The 19,234-nt window shown below is 48.5% G+C and overlaps 1 protein-coding gene across 1 annotated transcript in view; it reads left to right on the forward strand.

Annotated features, from left to right (window-relative positions):
• PUM1 (pumilio RNA binding family member 1) overlaps positions 1 to 19,234 on the forward strand; it is an 88,867-nt gene that overhangs the window by 12,463 nt on the left and 57,170 nt on the right. Inside the window, exon 3 of the mRNA XM_074162048.1 lies at positions 9,269 to 9,337. Coding sequence (XP_074018149.1) covers positions 9,269 to 9,337 — 69 coding nt within the window. The remainder of the gene's footprint in view (positions 1 to 9,268; positions 9,338 to 19,234) is intronic.

Below are 19,234 nucleotides of genomic sequence, written 5' to 3' on the forward strand. Positions count from 1 at the left end.
GCAGAAAAGGAAAACAAGGGGTGTCGTAGCAAGGTGAGGAGCTTGGTCCCATCCAGCTTATGCAGAGCTTGGATTGTCGGGGGGCTCCCTCCAGACTTGTCGGGAGCACGACCAGTATTGGCAGAGACCAAGGAGGGAGCCCTTCCCGAGGATTTGCGCCGAGCGGCTGGCCCTTCCCCCTGCTTTTGTTTGCCAGGGTGGCGGAGAAGTTTTGGGTGTTCTCCCTGAATTGCTTATCTGTGGGGTACCCTGGAGTGAGTTTGCTCAAAAAGGAGGCTGAGGGAAGACCACCTTGCTTTCTCCAACTCCCTGAAAGGAGGGTGTAGCCAGGGGAGGTCTGTGTCTTCTCTCAAGTCACAGGCGATGGGACAAGAGGAAATGGCCTCAAGTTGCACCAGGGGATGTTTAGGATGGATGTTAGGAAAAATTTTGACACTGAAAGGGTTATTAAGCCTTGGAATGGGCTGCCCAGGGCAGTGGTGGAGTCCCCATCCCTGGAGGGATTTAAAAGTTGGGCAGACGTGGTGCTGAGGGACGTGGGTTAGTGGTGGGTTTTGTCAGTGTTGGGTTGATGGTTGGACTTGGTGATCTGAGTGGTCCCTTCCAACCCAGAGGATTCTATGATTCCATGCTTGGCTGGCAGGACTGAAGGCTGCAGTCGGCTCTGTAATTTACTGGAGATCAAAGAAATTTTGAAAGCAGCCATTTGTGTGTTCCAACTTTGTCTTTGCAGCGTCCATCCTGGCTCTGGTTTAGCAGGTGCTGTCCTGGGGGGTTTGCCTCCTGGTGAGGAGTGGAATTGGGGGAGAGCTGTAATCGAAGGGAGGGACAGCTGAGGGCTGGCTGCGTCCTGGTGCCAGACAGTGTCTGGGGAAGGAGAAGGGCAGCCTTTGAAACCGGCCCCACAGGGAGCAGCGTTGGGGGAGAGGGGTGATGGAGAAACTGGAGAGCGGAGGCTGAGCGCCTTCTGGTTTGCTTTGGTTACCCTCGTTAACATAATTGGCTTTAATAGAAATAGATAGTTTAAACCCTCTTCAATCGCTATTACTGCTAATAAATGCAGGTATTTGATCTATTTAATGTTGTCCAACATAAAAAAAAATAAAAAAATAAAAGTCATAAACCCTCAGGCTTTATCGTGCACTTTTAGAGCTGATTTTTTCAGATTATCAGCTAAAATATTTCTCAACTGGTTATTTCTCAGCTTCTTTTTCTCCAGAGGACTTTCTAGTATGTTTATTCGCTTGTTTTTCCTCTTGTATGTTTGGCTTTTTCTTTTTTTTCTTTGTTTAATTCCACGTGTCCTTTTTCTTACTGGGAAACACCATGTGCATAAGGAGGAAGAAACAATCCTTTGTGATTAAGAGTAAAATTTAGCCTTTGATAGTTTTGCTGTGTGTCTGTCTAGGTGAATATAAATCCTACATAAACCAGGATTCCTTAATATATAAGGCGAGTGTGCAATCCCCTGAGGTACCTGCAGCCCATGAAATGCGATACAATATTGCGCTTTGAATTTATATGTAAAGGTCATATTAGCAACCATATTTGCTTAATATAGGTGCAGTATTAATGCTCATTATTAACATTAATATTTACCTAAAACTGCAATTCAGCTGCTTTGCTGGCAGCTGTCAGTTTAGGAAAAACCCTTGGATTATTCTAGAATAAAAAATACGATACTGGAAATCTGGAAGGTAAATATACTGTTGCTCTCATGTTAATTTGTTAGGTCCTTCAGATCCCTGTTTAGTAATCGTGAGGACAGTTTGGGGCCTCAGTTCCTGTTAATTTAACTGACTGCAGAATTCCTTTTGACAAGTGCCATTTAGCCCTGTGGGCCTTGTTGTTTGCTGGGTTAAAATTAACTGGAGTTCTCGGTGCTGCGTGTCCTCTCAGGTGCTGGCCTTAGCGCGCTTTCTGTGGGCGCTGCCGCTTTTGCAGGTTCCCCGCTCGTTCCTCGTTGTGCTGCAGCTTTTCAGCACGGGGAACGTCACCCCTGTTCTGGGATGGTTTATCATGGAATGGTTTGGGTTGGAAGGGACCTTAAAGCCCACCCAGTGCCACCCCCTGCCCTGGGCAGGGACACCTCCCACCAGACCAGGTTGCTCCAAGCCCCCTCCAACCTGGCCTTGAACCCCTCCAGGGATGGGGCAGCCACAGCTTCTCGGGGCAACCTGGGCCAGGCTCTCACCACCCTCACAGGGAAGATTTTCTTCCCCACATCTCATCTCAATCTCCCCTCTTTCAGTGTCAAACCCTTCCCCCTCCTCCTATGGCCCCCCTCCCTGATCCAGAGTCCCTTCCCATCTTTCCTGGAGCCCCTTGAGGGACTGGAAGGGGCTCTAAGGTCTCCCCGGAGCCTTCTCTTCTCCAGGCTGAACCCCCCCAACTCTCTCAGCCTGTCAAGCCTGGAGAAGTTTGGTCCTGCTCTCTGCCTCAAGTTGGCACCTCTGCTCTCATCCTCTCTTGTGGGTGATGCTTGGGGTGCTTGCCTGACTCTGCTGTGCTCTTCTGTACCAGACAACTTCCAAAACTTCTAAATACTGGCTGTTTCTGTGGCAGAGTGTGTCTGGGGGGCCTCAGAGGCAGGGAAATCTCTCTTGCTTGGGTTTGTGCTGTCGTAGGGGAGCAGCAGGTCCAGTACCAAATGGTACCAGCGCAGAGAACATCTTCAGCTGCTGGGATATTGCTTTCTCTACCTCTAATATAGCTGTATAATTTCAAAAGTGTTCCAGATACGGACAAGGACTAGTGCCTGTGTTGCTTTGGGACCAGAAAAGCAACTTCTGAGTTGATGTCATTGAGTTTTGCAACAGTCAGGCCCTCTAATCTTATTTAAAAAAAAAAAAAAAGGTGTAATTTTCTTGTGTAAGATGGGTACCTGACATAAATTAACTGTGAGCTGCTCTGAGGGTTGGAAAATCCACAGTGAATACGTTCGATGCAGAGTTGCCAAGAAGCTTTTCTGCTCTGTAGGAGGCCGAGTTGTGAAAGTGGCCCCTGGCCTGGAGAGAAACGGGTTGCGTTGCTGCGATGGGGGTAGGTGAGAGCAGAGTGTGTTCTGAGCCGTCTTGTCCCCCCGAAAACGGGCAGTGGGAATCTGCTACTGAAACTGGGAAAGAAAGAGCTCCGTAGCCTCAGCGTGGTTGAGGCCGTGGGGGTTTATTCAGGAGACTGAAAAGAAGACGTGGAGGCCTGACCCGGAGCGAGGGTGTGACCAGTAACACACTGTCTCTCGCTTTATCGCCTGTTTTTCAGAACAAAGGTGAAAATTGGTTAAGAGGGGCTCTGGAGAGCCTGACTTGCCCTCACCCTCGGTGATGCCAAGGAGCCGGTGGGTTTGCTCTGGTTTATCGGCACGGGGCAAATCCGCTCTGGGGTCTGCGCTTTCGCTGGGAAGGCAGGAAATTATTTATGAGTCAGTGAAGTGGCAATAAGCTGGAGCGTGTTACACTGACACACATTCATATATTAGCGTGCGTGGAAATGACTCTTCTTGAATGAGGTTCTCATTAATTTCGGTGAGATTTACATAATTCCTGGGTGCATACACAGCGTTTCATGGGAAGGGGAGGAGTGTTCTTGTGCAGTGAAATTGCTTTGTGACTCTTACTCCGTAGCGGTGTGGCTGATGTGCAGAGCTTTAATTTTGTTAACTGGGCTTCAGAAGCAAGCTGGCTGGATTTTTTTTTTTTGCTTCATCAGAAAACAAGGAGAGCTCTTGATGGGAAGGTTCACGGAATCATGGAATTGTCAGAGTTGGAAGGGACCTCTAGAGATCATCTAGTCCAACTCCCCTGCTAAAGCAGGGTTGCCCAGAGTACATCACTCCAGACGGGGCTTGAAGATCTCCAGAGAAGGGGACTCCACACCCTCCCTGGGCAGCCTGTTCCAGGGCTCTGCCACCCTCACCCGAACGAAGTTTTTCCTCATATTTGAATGGAACTTCCCATGTTCCAGCTTGTGCCCGTTGCCCCTTGTCCTGTTACTGAGAACCACTGAAAAGAGTCCGGCTCCATCCTCCTTCAACCCACCCTTTAGATACTTGTAGGCATTAATAAGGTCTCCCCTCAGTCTTCTCTTCTCCAGGCTAAAGAGTCCCAGCTCTTTGAGCCTTTCCTCATCAGGGAGATGCTCTGATCCTTCCATCATCTTTGTTGCCCCATGCTGGACTCTCTCCAGTAGTTCCCTGTCTCTCTTGAACTGGGGACCCCAGAACTGGACACAATATTCCAGTTGTGGCCTCACCAGCGCAGAGTAGAGGGGGAGAATGACCTCCCTCCACCTACTGGCCACACTCTTCCCTGTGCAGCCCAGGATCCCATTGGCCCTCTTGGTGACAAGGGCACATTGCTGGCTCATGGATAGTTCACTGTCCACTAGGACCCCCAGATCCTTCTCCTCAGAAGTGCTTTCCAGCAGGTCCACCCCTAATCCATATTGGTGTCTGGTGCCTGTTTTGGTTGGGAGCTCTGTTTTTGGTATTTCCCAGGATGTGCCCTTTGTGTTTTGCTTTGCGGAGGCTAATACAGGGGTGCGACTGAGGGGTGCTGCTGGCCCGGAGCAGGAGTCAGGTTCTGCTGGATGCCTTAGGAAGCAGTCGGGACTAGGGCTGACCGTTCTCCTGTGAGTCCTGGTGGTTCTGGAGATTGCCTCTTCCTTCAAGGAACCAGGTTGTCACGTCGCATCCAGATGTCAGGGCATTGCTTCCTCCTGCGGCCAATTTATCTTGGCGTTGTCTTCTGGATTTCTTTCAAAACTCTGGTTCAGTGGTGAACCAGATTTTATGGTAATCAAATCTCATTGACGTTAACGCTCATCTGTGAAGAAGTTCTTTCTCTGTGGACCTCCTTGTGTCTGGTGTTGACACCATCATGACTCTGCTCTGCATGTCTGCATGCGTTATGGGTCAGTGGCGGTTAATGGGAACGGATCCCGAGGAGGTGGTAGCCCATCTATGTCGTTTAATTACCATTTCAGAGTATTCCCTGCCTTTTGGAGTAGCTAGGTGTAGGAAGTCATGACTTTGGCTTTATGGTCTGCTGTTTCGGAAATTATTTGTTCTTTTTTCAAAGGGAAAAGAAGGAGCCCTGTGATATTTGTGCACACCCTGTCAGAAAATGAGGTGAAGAGATGTTGCTGTTTAATATTACAGAAGCGGGGAAATGAGAAAAGGACCTTTTGAGTACAGTCTTTGACAGCTGAATAATAAACTAACCTGTATTACAAGCCAATAGATACAATGATCAGTGGAGATAAAGGAACTGTGACAAAGAGAAAGGGCCTCGAAACTGGTGATTATATGCACTTTGAGCAGACAGTACCTGAAATCAGGTGTGAAGACCTGATTTAGGAAATGTTTTTATCCATAACTGTTAGGATTGATGAAAAAGAGATGAGTGGGGGTATGACTTAAATGTCTGTAATGAATAATTTCTTCCATTACCTGACTGGCAGAGAAGCCAATGTTGTTTTTTTTTGCTTTTGATACACTCTGCCCCAGTGACTATTTGGGGAGGGGATGGAGGCAGCGTGTTTGCACTGTGTGTCACTCGGCAGGGGAGGCCGGGGTGGGACTGCCAGACTGAGATGTGTTTGAAGGACACTTCCTTCAGGGCCTTAAGAGAGCAGTGGCAGTAATAGTGCTCCGTTAGGTGTGCGATTCAGCCAAGCGGGTATGAAGAAGCTGGAGTGCACTTTGCTTCCACGTTTCTCCTGCTTTTTGCCCTTTACCACTCCTCTTATCTTGGTCTCCGTGTCACCTCTCTGGTAATCCATTATCATGGCATCGTTTGGAGACAAACACGCTTCTGTTCATTGGGCACGGGCAGATGGTCAGCACTGAGCAGAGCTGAGTGTGCTTACTGGGCTGGAGCTTAGAGAAAGAGGAATTGCTAAATTGTTGTGGTTTTTGGTGGGGGGTTAAGAACTTGCATTTAAGGTGTTGACCATGTTGGAGATGATGTTGGGTTTAGTTACACCAGCTCTGGCTTCTCCACCAAGAATCCAGGCCGGCGTGGGAGCACGGCTTCCCACGTGGATGGAAGTCACGTATTTGTGCTGCTGTAATTGGTTTAACAAGATGAGAACACGTTTTTCTAGTGAAGACAAACGCTTGAACAGGACATCTGTGAAAATGTTCTTGCATCTAATGTGAACAAATGAAGTACATGATTCTAGCATTTTTAAGACTGTTTGGTGGAATAAGGGTGACCATGTAACGTGCTGAAGCGCCAATAGGAAGGGTGAGAGAAGGGGCTGGGAGAGGAGTTGGTTCTTGTTCAGACCCTGCTGCGTGTCCTGCTCGGGGCTGTTTCTCTCTCCAGGGTCGTTAGTGCTGCTGGGAGACGACCAAAACAAAACACAAATGTTTCTTAATATCCTTTTAATTTATGCTAGGAGCGCAATGGCTCTGTCTTGTATATGCCCCGTCCCTGGAGGTGTCCAAGGGCAGGTTGGTTGGGGCTATGAGCAACCTGGTCTGGTGGGAGATGTCCCTGCCCAGGGCAGGGCGTGGGACTGGTCCCTTCCAACCCAAACCCTTCTACGATTCTATGATCTTTCTAGCAGCTTTGTTATGAGGTTCCCATAGCACAGCATCCACCTTTGGGGGTTTGTTTTGCCAAAGTTGGGGACATACTAGAGCAGCCTCTGTTTCCCCACTAGCCCTTTCCCCAGCACTGCAGGCCCTGGACCAGTGCCATTGTGGCTGCAGCTGGGGTTTGCTGGGACGTTGCTTTAGCAGTGAGAGCACTGAACATCACCTACCGAATCTCTGTGTAGTTTCTGTGTTCCTCTGATGTCTCATTGAAATAATGATTTGCCGCTGTTGGGCTTTTGAGGCTTAGCATGGCTGGGGGTTACAGCACTTCCCATGAGTTCATGGAAGAATTGGGTTTTATGAACTACTGTCTGAGGCAGTCGAGGAACCGGAGCTGGCAGAGCTGTACTGGAGGTGAGAGTGAAGGAAAGGTTTTGGTGATGATGCTGGTGCTGTCGTTTGTGGAAGGTGGAGTCCTGTTTTTGCTCTGTGTTCGTGGTTGATGTGATAAACGTCACCGCAGAAGGTGGCAAGACTGAGGCATAGCTGAAAATAACTTTGAACTGAGATACAGTAATAAGAGGATACCTTATGTTTAAACTGTGATTCTGAGTGACTGGCTCTTGAGGGTTTGTAAATTACATAAATATGTCTTAGATAATTTAACCATATGTTACCAATCCTTTGCAAAGTTGTGTTGTCACAGAATAGTAGAAGAATTCAGAGTGGAGGGGCCTCGTGGAGTTTATATATGGTGACTTCCTTATACCTGATATTCTTGGACGAGGCCTTTTGAATCTTGTCTTAAAATAGAAGTAAAGTGTGATCACAACAATGTCTTGACTTGGTTCTGCTGGAAATAGTGGCTGGAGTGGCTGCCCCATCCCTGGAGGGGTTCAAGGCCAGGTTGGAGGGGGCTTGGAGCAACCTGGTTTGGTGGGAGGTGTCCCTGCCCAGGGCAGGGGGTGGCACTGGATGACCTTTAAGGTCCCTTCCAGCCCAAACCATTCTGTGATTCTGTGGGTGTCAGGAGTTGGGGTTAAGGGCAGTGACCGTGGTGTAAGTGCCTTCAGTGCTGGTCACGGGCAGGGTGCTGCATCAGCATCTAACCCAGTTTCTGCCAGGAGTTACTGGGTTCGTTCCCTGGGCTTGGAGGAGCCTTTGTCCACATCACCTGCTGTGCCTGCAGTGGTGACATGACTGAACGCGGCGGATTAAAAAGAGCCCATAAAGGGCTGCAGTGAACAGCGTGCGGATTACTCAGAACCATAAACTCTCGCCCTGCTCTGGCAGACGGGTGTGTGGGACCTGCTGGGTGGCGGGGAGTGTGTACACACCGAGCAGGAGCTGTGCGGTGCTGCTGTGTGCCATCCTCCCTGTTGTGGCTGCTGTATAAGCACCGCTTTGATACAGGTGTGTTCTCTGAGGAGGGCAGTTGTCAGTCTGAATCCCAGCACGTGGCTGAACTTCGGTGCTTTGGCCTCAAGTCCACAGTTGAGTTGTTTTTCGTGGTTTTTTTTTTTCATCTTTGCTTCTGCTTTTTTTTCCTCTTTGCTTCCAGGGATGCCCCATCCCTGGAGGGGTTCAAGGCCAGGTTGGACGGGGCTTTGACCCGGAGCAGCCTGGTCTGGTGGGAGGTGTCCTTGCCCAGGGCAGGGGGTGGCACTGGATGGGCTTTCAGGTCCCTTCCAACCCAGATCATTCTATGATTCTGTGTGTGGTCAGTAGTTGGTGTTGCTTCTGTAGGGGCTTGCCTGGATGAGATTTGAGAATGAAAATCAGGTGTTTTCTTGTATTTTTAACATATCCAACTCATTTAGCCAACAGTTTTAAATTGCAGCTTTTTTTCTGTTGTAATTGAATCAGGCAATGGCACAACTCCCCAGGTGAATGTGTTACTATGGGTCCTCCAGGTGAGCAGGGCCAGTGTCCCCTCCGGGGGGGGACGACTGTCCCCTGGCTCCCAAGCTCTGCCCTGTGTTGCTTCACATCGCCCTTCCCTCGGTCCTTGCCAGGGTGCCCAGCACAGCCATGGGACCGCCTTGCCACACATCCGCAGCCTCTGGGGAGTCAGGAAAAGGCCGTGCCCCCTCTGGGGGGGTTCTTAGGGTGTTTTACGCCCCAGTTTGTGCTTCTGGATTTCCACTGGAGACGTTGTGGGGATCATAACTAAAACTGGCAACCGATCTTCATGCATTGCTGCTGCTTCTTTCCTCATCCTCTGCTCCCCATTTCATTTGGTGTTATTTAATTTAATTTGCCTTTTGTTTCTACAGTTGTGTTTTTCTCTTTCATTTTCATGTAACTTGAATATAAATCTGCCAATTTTTTAGATGTTTTCACTTGATTTTTCACCTGAAAGGAAACGATGCTGACTCGCTTGCTTACGCATTGACTCCCTCACTTCACATCATGCAGCGCACTGAAATATTAGTCTCTGCAATACCCTAAGCAAAGGCAGTTGCCTCAGACTTTGTGTGTCTTAAAAGTAATTGCTAGTTTTTCCTTTTTTGTGCGTGTATAAATCTAACACTATAAACGTTGTAGCTTCTGGGAGTCTTAAAAGGTAAGTCATCTTTTGGAGCTCAATAACTTGTTACATGCTGTAATATGGAATGTAGCTCTTGGTCTGTATCAAAAATTGCTATAAACTATGTTTTATCATTAAAAATCAACTACAAGCATTTCCTCATGTATTTATTTTTCTTACCCATCTATAAATAGGTGCGTTCCATGGACGAACTGAATCATGATTTTCAGGCGCTCGCTCTGGAAGGACGGGCTATGGGAGAGGTAAGTGAAAGGCCTATAGAAAAAAAATCTGTGTATTTTGGGGGGTGGAGGAAAAGAAGTAACAGTTTTTGAGGCTGGTGAATGATTGTGAGCTTGAGAGGTCTCCATTATGACTCGTGAAGTGTGTGTGTGTGTGTGTGTGTGCTTTAACAACATAAAAACCTGTCAGGCTGGAACACATCTCAGTGGGAGGAACAGCTAAGCCCCCACCTGCTGTGTCATCAAACAGCAAAACCCCGCTTGTAAAGGAACAGTTCGAAATATGTCTTGTGACAAGTGTTACAATACTTGGAGCGTGTTTATTTTGGGACCCGGTGATCTCAGACCCCATAATATTGCGGGTTGTCTGGCATTGTCTGCTGCCCTGTTTCCACTCCTGGCCACCTTTTGGCTGTTGTCAGGGAGCACAGGGCTGGGATTAACGTTTAATCGAGGGCTGCAGGGGCGAGATGTGCTTTGGACAGGTCAAAGGACTGGGCAGGGAGCTGTCAGATAATGTCCCTTCAGTTCCAACTTTATAGAAACCCAGTGAGAGTTATTTTAATCTCACAGTGCAGTGAGGGGGGGGCAGGTTTGGAGGAGATCTGGTTTTCTTTGGAAAGAGAGAATTTACCGATTTTTAGGGTATCTTGGAAGAATAGCAAGTTACTGTAACTGGCTGTGTTAGATTCCCGAAAGCTGGATGTAAATGCTTCTTTTCCTTGCACTGTTCCCTTTTGCTTCATAGTCAGTCCCTTTAGAGGCTTGTGGAAGAGGAGAGATGAGAAAACCATGCTTTGTAGGATACGAATGTGCGGCAGCTCAGCTTGGTACAGGGCTGCTTTGGAGACCCCTCCTTCTCGCGTTCCTGTCTCTCAAGTTCAGACTAGTTTATTTTCTCCACGTTTTGTCCATCCTATTCTGTTACTTTAGTTTTATGAGCCAGATTAAAAAAATAAAAATCCCTAGGAGCCAGAAATTACGGTTTTGGAGAAAACAGCAAAGCAGGACTATTCTGTGGTGGGATTCGTAAGAACGTGCCCTCTCTCAGGTGAGAGACCGCAGGGAATTCATGGTGCTCCCATCTTGGCTTCGCTCCTCTCCTCCCTTCCTTCTGTCTCTGGAAGATCCTAGTACAGAGTTACATTTAAATTTGACAGTACTTGGTAGGAAAATCTGTTTCTCTAGGTTATGCTAACCTACATTGAGACTATTGACTAAGAATCGATCAAAGTGATTTACAAAGGAGAAAACACGACATTAAAAATCTGAAAATCAGCTGATGTGCCTCCATCTGAAGCATGCCAGGGGAATGACGGGGGTGGGAATGTTCTGTGAATATTATTTTTTTAACACCTCACGTGGGCAAGACGTTCATTTTCAGAGACAGAGCGTACAGGCTCTTTGGAAGCCCATTAAGAGCAAGTACAGCACTTGTTTTGTACTTAACGTGGCATCAGGTCATTTTAGCTTAAGTCCCTGAAGGCGTTCCTAAATGTGCTGATTTTTACCAACTCTTAATTTATTTAGACATTTCTTGAGAGAAGTGAAATTGGGTTTGGTTTTTTGGAGGATGAGGTTTGTCTTCCAGTGATGACTCGCCTTCCCCCTCCCCATCATCCTCCTCTTGTAACTGATGCAGGAAGCTTTGGAGATGGCACCCTTTTATCACAGGGCTTTTTTCCACGTACCAGAGTGTGCATCTTTTTCCAGGGAAGATGACATTTCACCCTTCTCTTCCAGCTGAGACTATTTCTTGTTTCTCTTGACTTTTTCTCCCTTAGCCCCACAGTTTCCTTTCTTTATCCATTAAGTTTCCTCTGTATTTCTGAAGGTATTTCAGCCTCCGTCCAGCTGGTGACTTAAGGACTATGTAGACTGAGATCCCGCAGGATGTGTGTGTTGGCTTCCAAGACCATGTTCTTCACCTACAGGCTTTGATCTTGTTGATCTTGTGCAGCACACCCTGTCTGCCCTACCTTAGCAAGACACTGATGGTTTTCTCCCCCTGTCCCGCTCCTGGAATGTGAAGGAAGCTCCTGGAGATAGAGTACTAAGAAAAAAATTAAGTCTGAAATAAATGAGGAAAAGAACTAATTTGATTTGTATTTCTTGATCTTGTGTCTTCTGAGCTTTACCTGCAGGAAGCATCAAGAACCTCGTACCTTGACTTGATAGTGAAAAAACTGGGGGGGAAAGACGAGGAAAAGAGTGTTTATGCATTTAGTGTATCTTTTTACCTTCTTGTTTACTTGCTTCTTAGTAAGAAAGAATCTCAGTGGCCAGTCCAGCCGAAACCACGACACAACGTAGTCCTAATTTTAGTGAGTTAAGGAATTTGTGCCTCTGAAGGCATCACCCCTCTTTTTTTTTTTTTTTTTTTTAAAGGACACTATCAAACAATTTTCTCTCTTATCTGGATTTTGGGAGCAGGATAGATAATATGTGGTGATGAACAGATATCCCAATCTGGAGAAACTGAGAATAGTTTAAAAAAATCCAACAACTTTCCTCTTCCTCGTGGCTGTTGCCATCTTCAAAGTCCCACCCTCCTCTGCCGCAACCAGCCTTGTACCCCCCGAAACTGTACGAGTCAGTGCGATACTTCCTCAAGTGTGAGACTGAAAAGAAGAGCCGCAGAAAACCCTTTTGCTCCACTCTAAAATGGAAAAGAGCTGGGCCATTGATAGTGGACACGGATGATAATGTCAAAAGTTGCCTTTTAAAAGGGGCATGTCCCCCCCCCCCCGCCCCTTTATTTAGTGCTCTGTCCGGGCTGGGGGCTGTATTGAAGGAGGTCACCTTGGAGCCTTACTCCAAGCCTTGTCGGCGTAACGAAGCCTTCACTAGTTTAGGATCAACCTCCTTTTCTCGGCAGATGTTGGACTGGAAAGTAATACGAGCAGTTAGGAACTGGTGAAGAAAGAGAATGGCACTTCAGAAGTCCCCCCTTGGGGCCAGTTGGTTTTGCTGCTTTATAACCCATGTGTCTCTGAGGTCTCTGATCCCACTGCAGCGACACTCGGCTGAGGCTTAATACGAGCTGTGAACCTTCTCTTTCTTTTCCGGCCTTCCCGGCAGGGCAGCTGGATATCTGCTTCTCTTCACTTAAATCCTTTTTATCTGTAGCTTTGCAAATATTGAATATTTGCGTGGCATCTTTCTGGGATGGTGGGCAGTGCAGAGAGACTGCGAGGAGGTGTTTGTCCTCGGTGCATGAAGTGCATTTTGAGCTGCAGCGACGTTCCTGCTTCGGCAGTGGGTTGTGCTGGGGGCTGAGCCTGCCTCTAGAGGAGAAGAGCAGCTGGGGGAGCAGCTGCTGGAACCTGATCCAGGAGGGTGGGAGGAGGATGGGAACATGAAGGCATTAGGCAATTGGGTCCTTAACTGCAAAAATGGAAGGAATTGGACCAGAAATGTTGAAGTATGAATATCTGGGGTAATGGTGAATCTCACCCTACTCTTGAAGAGAAATGCTGGTGAGAAATATTTTCCATTTTCACCTGATGAGAATTTAATTACTGTTCTCTGCTGCCGTCCACTGCAGGCCTTAGCACTGGGGTCTAGTGTAGGTCTGACTCTGGCCAAGCAGTGAAATTGCCACAACCCCCGGGATTCACTGCAGTATCTCTTAAATGGCAAAGGCTGAAGCAATACCTGGTTCCCCACGTCCTTATTTATGTCCTCTTGATGCAGTTTATTATGTCCTAGATAAGGCCTTGTCTCTCTTTTTTTCTTAAGCGGAGTGGTTGTTATATTGGGCCTAGGCATTTTTGTATCTGGTTTTAAAAACAACCCAAAACTAAGCAAAAAAAACAAAAAAACCTAAAAACCCCACGTGACTCTGCTTTCCCTGCTACAGATGCCTTTCCTGCCTTCTCATAAATTTATGATTCATGGGCAGCTGGGCTGGGGAGTATTGACAGTTTGGAATAATGTTTCTGTGCAGTTGTTTTTACATCTCTCGTGCCAGCAGCTTTAGCCATGGGGAGATCGAAGCGGTGTTTGTGAGGTGTGATGGTGCTGCAGCAGCTATGCTGGCACGTCGGTGGGAGAGCACCAGTGCCAGGGCAAGAGCTTAGTGAGAACACACCAGGGCACGGTTAAGTGGCCACTGGCACCAGCTGAGAGGCAGCTTGCGGCTGTGGGGTCAGTGAAATGCAGTTAGATCACCCAGCAGCTTCCCATACAATCATGGAATGGGTTTGGCCTGGAAGGGACCTTAAAGGTCATCCAGTGCCACCCCCTGCCCTGGGCAGGGACACCTCCCACCACACCAGGCTGCTCCAAGCCCCCTCCAACCTGGCCTTGAACCCCTCCAGGGATGGGGCAGCCACAGCTTCTCGGGGCAACCTGGGCCAGGCTCTCACCACCCTCACACCAAAGAAGTTCTTCCCCACATCTCATCTCCATCTCCCCTCTTCCAGTGTCAAACCCTTCCCCCTCCTCCTATGGCTCCCCTCCCTGATCCAGAGTCCCTCCCCTCAGCTTTCCTGGAGCCCCTTTAGGGACTGGAAGGGGCTCTAAGGTCTCCCCGGAGTCTTCTCTTCTCCAGGCTGAACCCCCCCAACTCTCTCAGCCTGTCCTCACAGCAGAGGGGCTCCAGCCCTCCCAGCATCTCCGTGGCCTCCTCTGGCCCTGCTCCAACAGGTCCATGTCCTTCCGATGTTGGTGGCCCCAGAGCTGGAGGCAGCATTGGGAGGGGGGTCTCCCCAGAGCGGAGCAGAGGGGCAGAATCCCCCCCCTCGCCCTGCTGGCCACGCTGCTGGGGACGCAGCCCAGGATGTGGGGGGGTTTCTGGGCTCCAGTGCACGTTGCCGGGGGCGTGTGGAGCTTCTCACCCACCAACACCCCCAAGTCCTTCTCCTCAGGGCTGCTCTCCAGCCAGTCTCTGCCCAACCTCAGATTTGTTTGTTGGAGTGGTTTTTTGTGCTCTCAGACCCTTCTCCAAGCTGGTTTAACTCCTGAGCCAGCAAAAAACTGACTGTTCTTTGGGCTGGGCCAGCAAAAGCCGGGATGGGAAAAGATGGGACAAGAGGAAATGGCCTCATGTTGCGCCAGGGGAGGTTTAGGATGGATGTTAGGAAAATTTCTTACACTGAGAATGTTGTCAAGCCTTGGAAGCGGTAGAGTCGCCATCCCTGGAGGTATCCAAAAGCCAGGCAGACGTGGTGCTGAGGGACGTGGATTAGTGGGGGTTTGGGCAGTGGTTGGATTGAAGATTGGACTTGATGATCTGAATGATCCCTTCCAACCCAGACCATTCTGTTCTGCCTTTCGGGCAGCAGCGAGCCCTTCCATACTCCTGCTGCTGGTGACATTCCAGCTGGGATTGCCCCTGTGTGCTCAGCCTTCCCAGCTTGTTTGTTTTTTAGATGGCAGCATTTTTGGGGCGTAGATAATGTCTCTGGGTTTGTAAACCTGCACTGCTGCCTAAACGTGGCTTGTAAATACACGCTCTGCCTTCTCCTACCTGTTGCTGCGGATAAACCCAGTTCTCCAGCTGCACAGATGGCTCCTTTTATCTTAATATTTGCCTTATCTGAAGGGGATCAGTTTACTTAATTTGTCTAATTCATAATCCCATCTCAGCGGGATCTATACGCGCAGGCTCTGCGCTTGTTGACTGTAGAATTGCTTTTGTTGATGTGTAAGTCGTCCCCTCCTCCCCGCTCTGCTAAATTGAATATTGGCCTAACTCTGTAAGTCCTCTGTAAGAGGGTTTAGAAGGATTATTTTCATACTAGATAGAGTCAATTTTAATAAAAACTGGGGAACAAATAAACTAGTCTAGTTCTGAACTGCTGCGTGTTCTTTTTTAATTTCCAACCTGAAGAACTGGATGATACTCACTTAAAATAATTGTGTGGGTTATTTTTTTTTTGTTGTTCCGTTGCAGTAGGCAACTTCCCCTGAGGTAAAACTCATTGTCTTGGGGACCAGTTGGATAATTCATTACAGCTGATTCCTGCTTATTAAACCTGGGGTTTGGTTGGAGCTGTGTTTGACCGAACAAGGACCCCCATTGCCGTCTGTTAAAAGTGCTTTTTGCTTTTTCCCTCTCCACGATATCTATAAATACACCCGGAATCTTTATGTAAAATAAATATTTATATTTTGTTTCTTTCTGCTCGTGGTACAGAGCTTCCAGTCGGAAACTTTATTCTTTTAGGGGGTGGAAGGATTAAACCAGAGGGACAGAGTTGTAGCTGTGAGTGCAGTAAGGGGGGGTGTGTGCACGAGACAGTGAGCATCAGAATTTTTTCTAATCCTTGTCTGTGATTCACTGCAAAACTATAAGACGGTGTTCGGGTGCAGTTCTTGACCCTTAGGAAAGGGGTGGAGGGTGGGCAAAATATTTAATGAAGGGCTAAATTAGTCTCGAGTCACCCTCCAGCCAGAGGAGTCTTGCTGCCTTTTGTGGTAGTGACCCAGTCTGTATGGTCAGGAAAGTTGAAATATTTATTTAAATGAGCAACCAGATTACAAATAAAAGCTTGGTCTGTATATTCCACTTCATAACACAGCTTGTTGCTGGGGCTTATGAACACATACTCATATGAAGTGTTCGTTTTCCTTTCGTTAGGAGCGTAGCCTGGCTCCTGCAGCCCCACATCAAGTGGGTCTGAACCTGGTGCCTTGTGCCTGGGGACGTCCCTTTCCACATCCTCCGTGCAGAATTTTGTTATAATTGGGAATTGAAAGTGTCCATTGGGACGCAGCACACTTGTGTTGGCAGTAGTGGTTTAAGGGATTTTTCTTCTTTATCAAGGAGGGGAGCCATAGGAGGAGGGGGAAGGGTTTGACACTGAAAGAGGGAGATTGAGATGAGATGTGGGGAAGAACTTCTTTGCTGTGAGGGTGGTGAGAGCCTGGCCCAGGTTGACCCAGAGAAGCTGTGGCTGCCCCATCCCTGGAGGGGTTCAAGGCCAGGTTGGAGGGGGCTTGGAGCAACCTGCTCTGGTGGGAGGTGTCCCTGCTCAGGTGGCACTGGATGGGCTTTGAGGTCCCTTTCCACCCAAACCATTCTGTGTTCTTACAGCAGCCAGAGGGTGATTTGTGAACTTCTCCCCTTGCCTCCCCCAGCCTCCCAGTAGTCCCATTCCAGGCTGCTCCTGGCAAGGCCTGGGGCCGGTTTGCACCATGACCCTGCCAAAGGTGGCTCTTTCCCAAGAGGGACATTGGGAGAGGGACACGTGCTCTGGCACCTGGGACACCTCAGGGAGACGCCTCTGCCTGGGGCTGCCGCTGAGGACACAGCGTTGTCGAAGCATGGCCTTGCTCCCGTGGATTCTGCCAGAGCTGCTGGTTTGCAAACGTGTTGTAAATTTTAAAATACTAGAAATGAAAAATCATTTTTCTGCCACTTTATATTTCAGGAGAAAACAAGTATTAATACCAAGTATTAATAGCAAGAAGGGAGGCTGAACTTCGTTACCTACAGCAGCTTTCCTCAGAGAAGCAGCTACTGAACTTTCATGTTTGCTTAGATTTTAGCATTGCTTTAAAAATTTTGCCTATTAATAATAGTTATTATTTTATATTTATATTTTTTATTTATATTAATATTGCCTATTGCTGTTACGGCACTGACCAGGCACTTGCTGGGCTCCCTGTTGCCCTTTTTTGTGCTGATTTACAGATGCAGATTTTCTCTTAAATTTGTATTATACTTGATTTTTTTTTGCATAAGTTCCATTTTGCCTTTTGCCTTGAAGTAGAAATAAATTCCATAAGTTTAGCATTCAATATTACCTTTTTGTGTATATTAGGAAAACTTCTTAACATTTTGGAAACTCAAGAGCTTATGAAAGGAGTAATTTTCTTGTAAACTAGAGATTACTCTTTCCTTGAAAAGAAAATACTCTGTTCTACTCACTTCTTTCCTGCTTCCTTCCTGCAAGCCCCTGCCCTCCTTCATTTGGGATGTGACTGCGGAGCAGATGGTGGCCTGCTGGAAGGTGTTGTCAAAGGAAATGACAAGTGTTTAGTTGCAGCTAAAATTCTGTTTATTTGGTCCGTATCCCTTTCTTCTTCAAAATTCCTCGGAACGGACCGAGGAGGAAAGCAGTGATTTTTTTTGCTGGGGTGGCAGCAGCGGGAGTGGAAAAGCTGCATTTCATGAAATACGGGAATGAGAGAAGCTTAAAAGAAACCGTAACGCACCTGATGAGTGGTTCTGGTCATATAAACTAGAGAGCAGGGACTTGGCTTCCGCCTCCTCAGCGTCACCCCGTGGTGCAGGAGGAACGGGTTAGTCTGTGATTTGGGAGTCACTTGGCCTCACAGTTGCCTGGAGTGATTTTTTGGCTTGCGTGAGGGGGGAGCAGGGAGCCAGTTTCCCTGCTTTTCTCAGTCAGTTGAGAGAATCAGGAGCCGTGAGTCCTACACAAGACCTACACCATGTCTGCGATGCAGTGAGAAACCCTAAAGTCACTGACACATTTCTAAAAAGTGAGTGACGTGTTAATATCTCATGATACCTGGAGTTCTGCATCCAGCTCTGAGACCTCAGCACAGGAAGGACATGGAGCTGTTGGAGCGGGGCCAGAGGAGGCCACGGAGATGCTGGGAGGGCTGGAGCCCCTCTGCTGTGAGGACAGGCTGAGAGAGTTGGGGGGGTTCAGCCTGGAGAAGAGAAGGCTCCGGGGAGACCTTAGAGCCCTTTCCAGTCCCTCAAGGGGCTCCAGGAAAGCTGGGGAGGGACTCTGGATCAGGGAGGGGAGCCCTAGGAGGAGGGGGAAGGGTTTGACACTGGAAGAGGGGAGATGGAGATGAGATGTGGGGAAGAACTTCTTTGGTGTGAGGGTGGTGAGAGCCTGGCCCAGGTTGCCCCGAGAAGCTGTGGCTGCCCCATCCCTGGAGGGGTTCAAGGCCAGGTTGGAGGGGGCTTGGAGCAACCTGAAGGATGCTGAAAAGATGTCCCTGCCCAGGGCAGGGGCGGTGGATTAGATAAGGTCACTTCCAACCCAAACCGTTGTGTGATTGTAGGCTCTGCCTCTGCAGTGGCTGCCACAAGGCAGGGTGGGCACAAGCCCTGCCTGTCCTTGACGCTTTCTGTGTCCTGGGGACAGACGGGTACTGGAGTCCATATGCCCAGGTGGGGTGAAGTTGCTTTTAAGGGACTTCGGAGCACGCTGCATTGGGCTTGGGCACAGAATGCAAATGAGCTCGTTCCATCCTTAGTTTGAAAACTAATCTGAAGATTTTTGGTTTTGAACTAGCAGGAGGAAGGCTGTTGCAAGTTGGAAGAGGAGGTTATGGTGGGGGAATTAGCGTCTACTTCCAGTAGAAGAAAAACTGCAGTTGAATTGAGCGACATCTATGCGTAAATAAGTTCTGTTTAGCTTCAGCCCTGGAGGAGGGTCTCAGCTGGTTCAGAAGTGGCAACCTCTGTGCTGGAGCTGCTGGGACAAGAGGGGTGTTACTGCCGCCCCCCAGCCCAACACCTGGCCTGTGTGTGTTAGAGACGGTGATTCAACCTCCGTAGGTGAGGATCGCTGTGTTTTACACCCCGGTGTGTGGTACAGCCCGTGTGCGGGTGTAGGCATCACAGCTTCAGTTCAGCTGGGAAATGCTCAGCTGTTGCCAGAGGCTGAGCCCGGGAGCTGGGGGGTGTTTCTGCTGCTGGAGACCCCCCCGGCTGTGCCCAGCGTGAGCCGTGGCTGCCAGCGGTGTTTCTGCCCCGAGTGGTGCTCAGCGCCCGGCCTGTCCTCCAGCATCTGCTGGTATAAGGGGTTTTCCAAAGGGATTGCACTTATTTATTTATTTTTCCCTTAAACGCTCCCGTGTTTAAGTCGTGGATTGATTTTACTCTCTCCCGCTCTGAGCGCAGGAGCGGGGTTACTTTTAGTCAACAGCAACTCGGAGTGTTAGTGAAATAGCTAAATTTAATTGCTCTCTTATCTCTGGTGGGGT

Source organism: Numenius arquata, chromosome 21, assembly GCF_964106895.1.
Source record: "Numenius arquata chromosome 21, bNumArq3.hap1.1, whole genome shotgun sequence".
NCBI lineage: Eukaryota > Metazoa > Chordata > Aves > Charadriiformes > Scolopacidae > Numenius > Numenius arquata.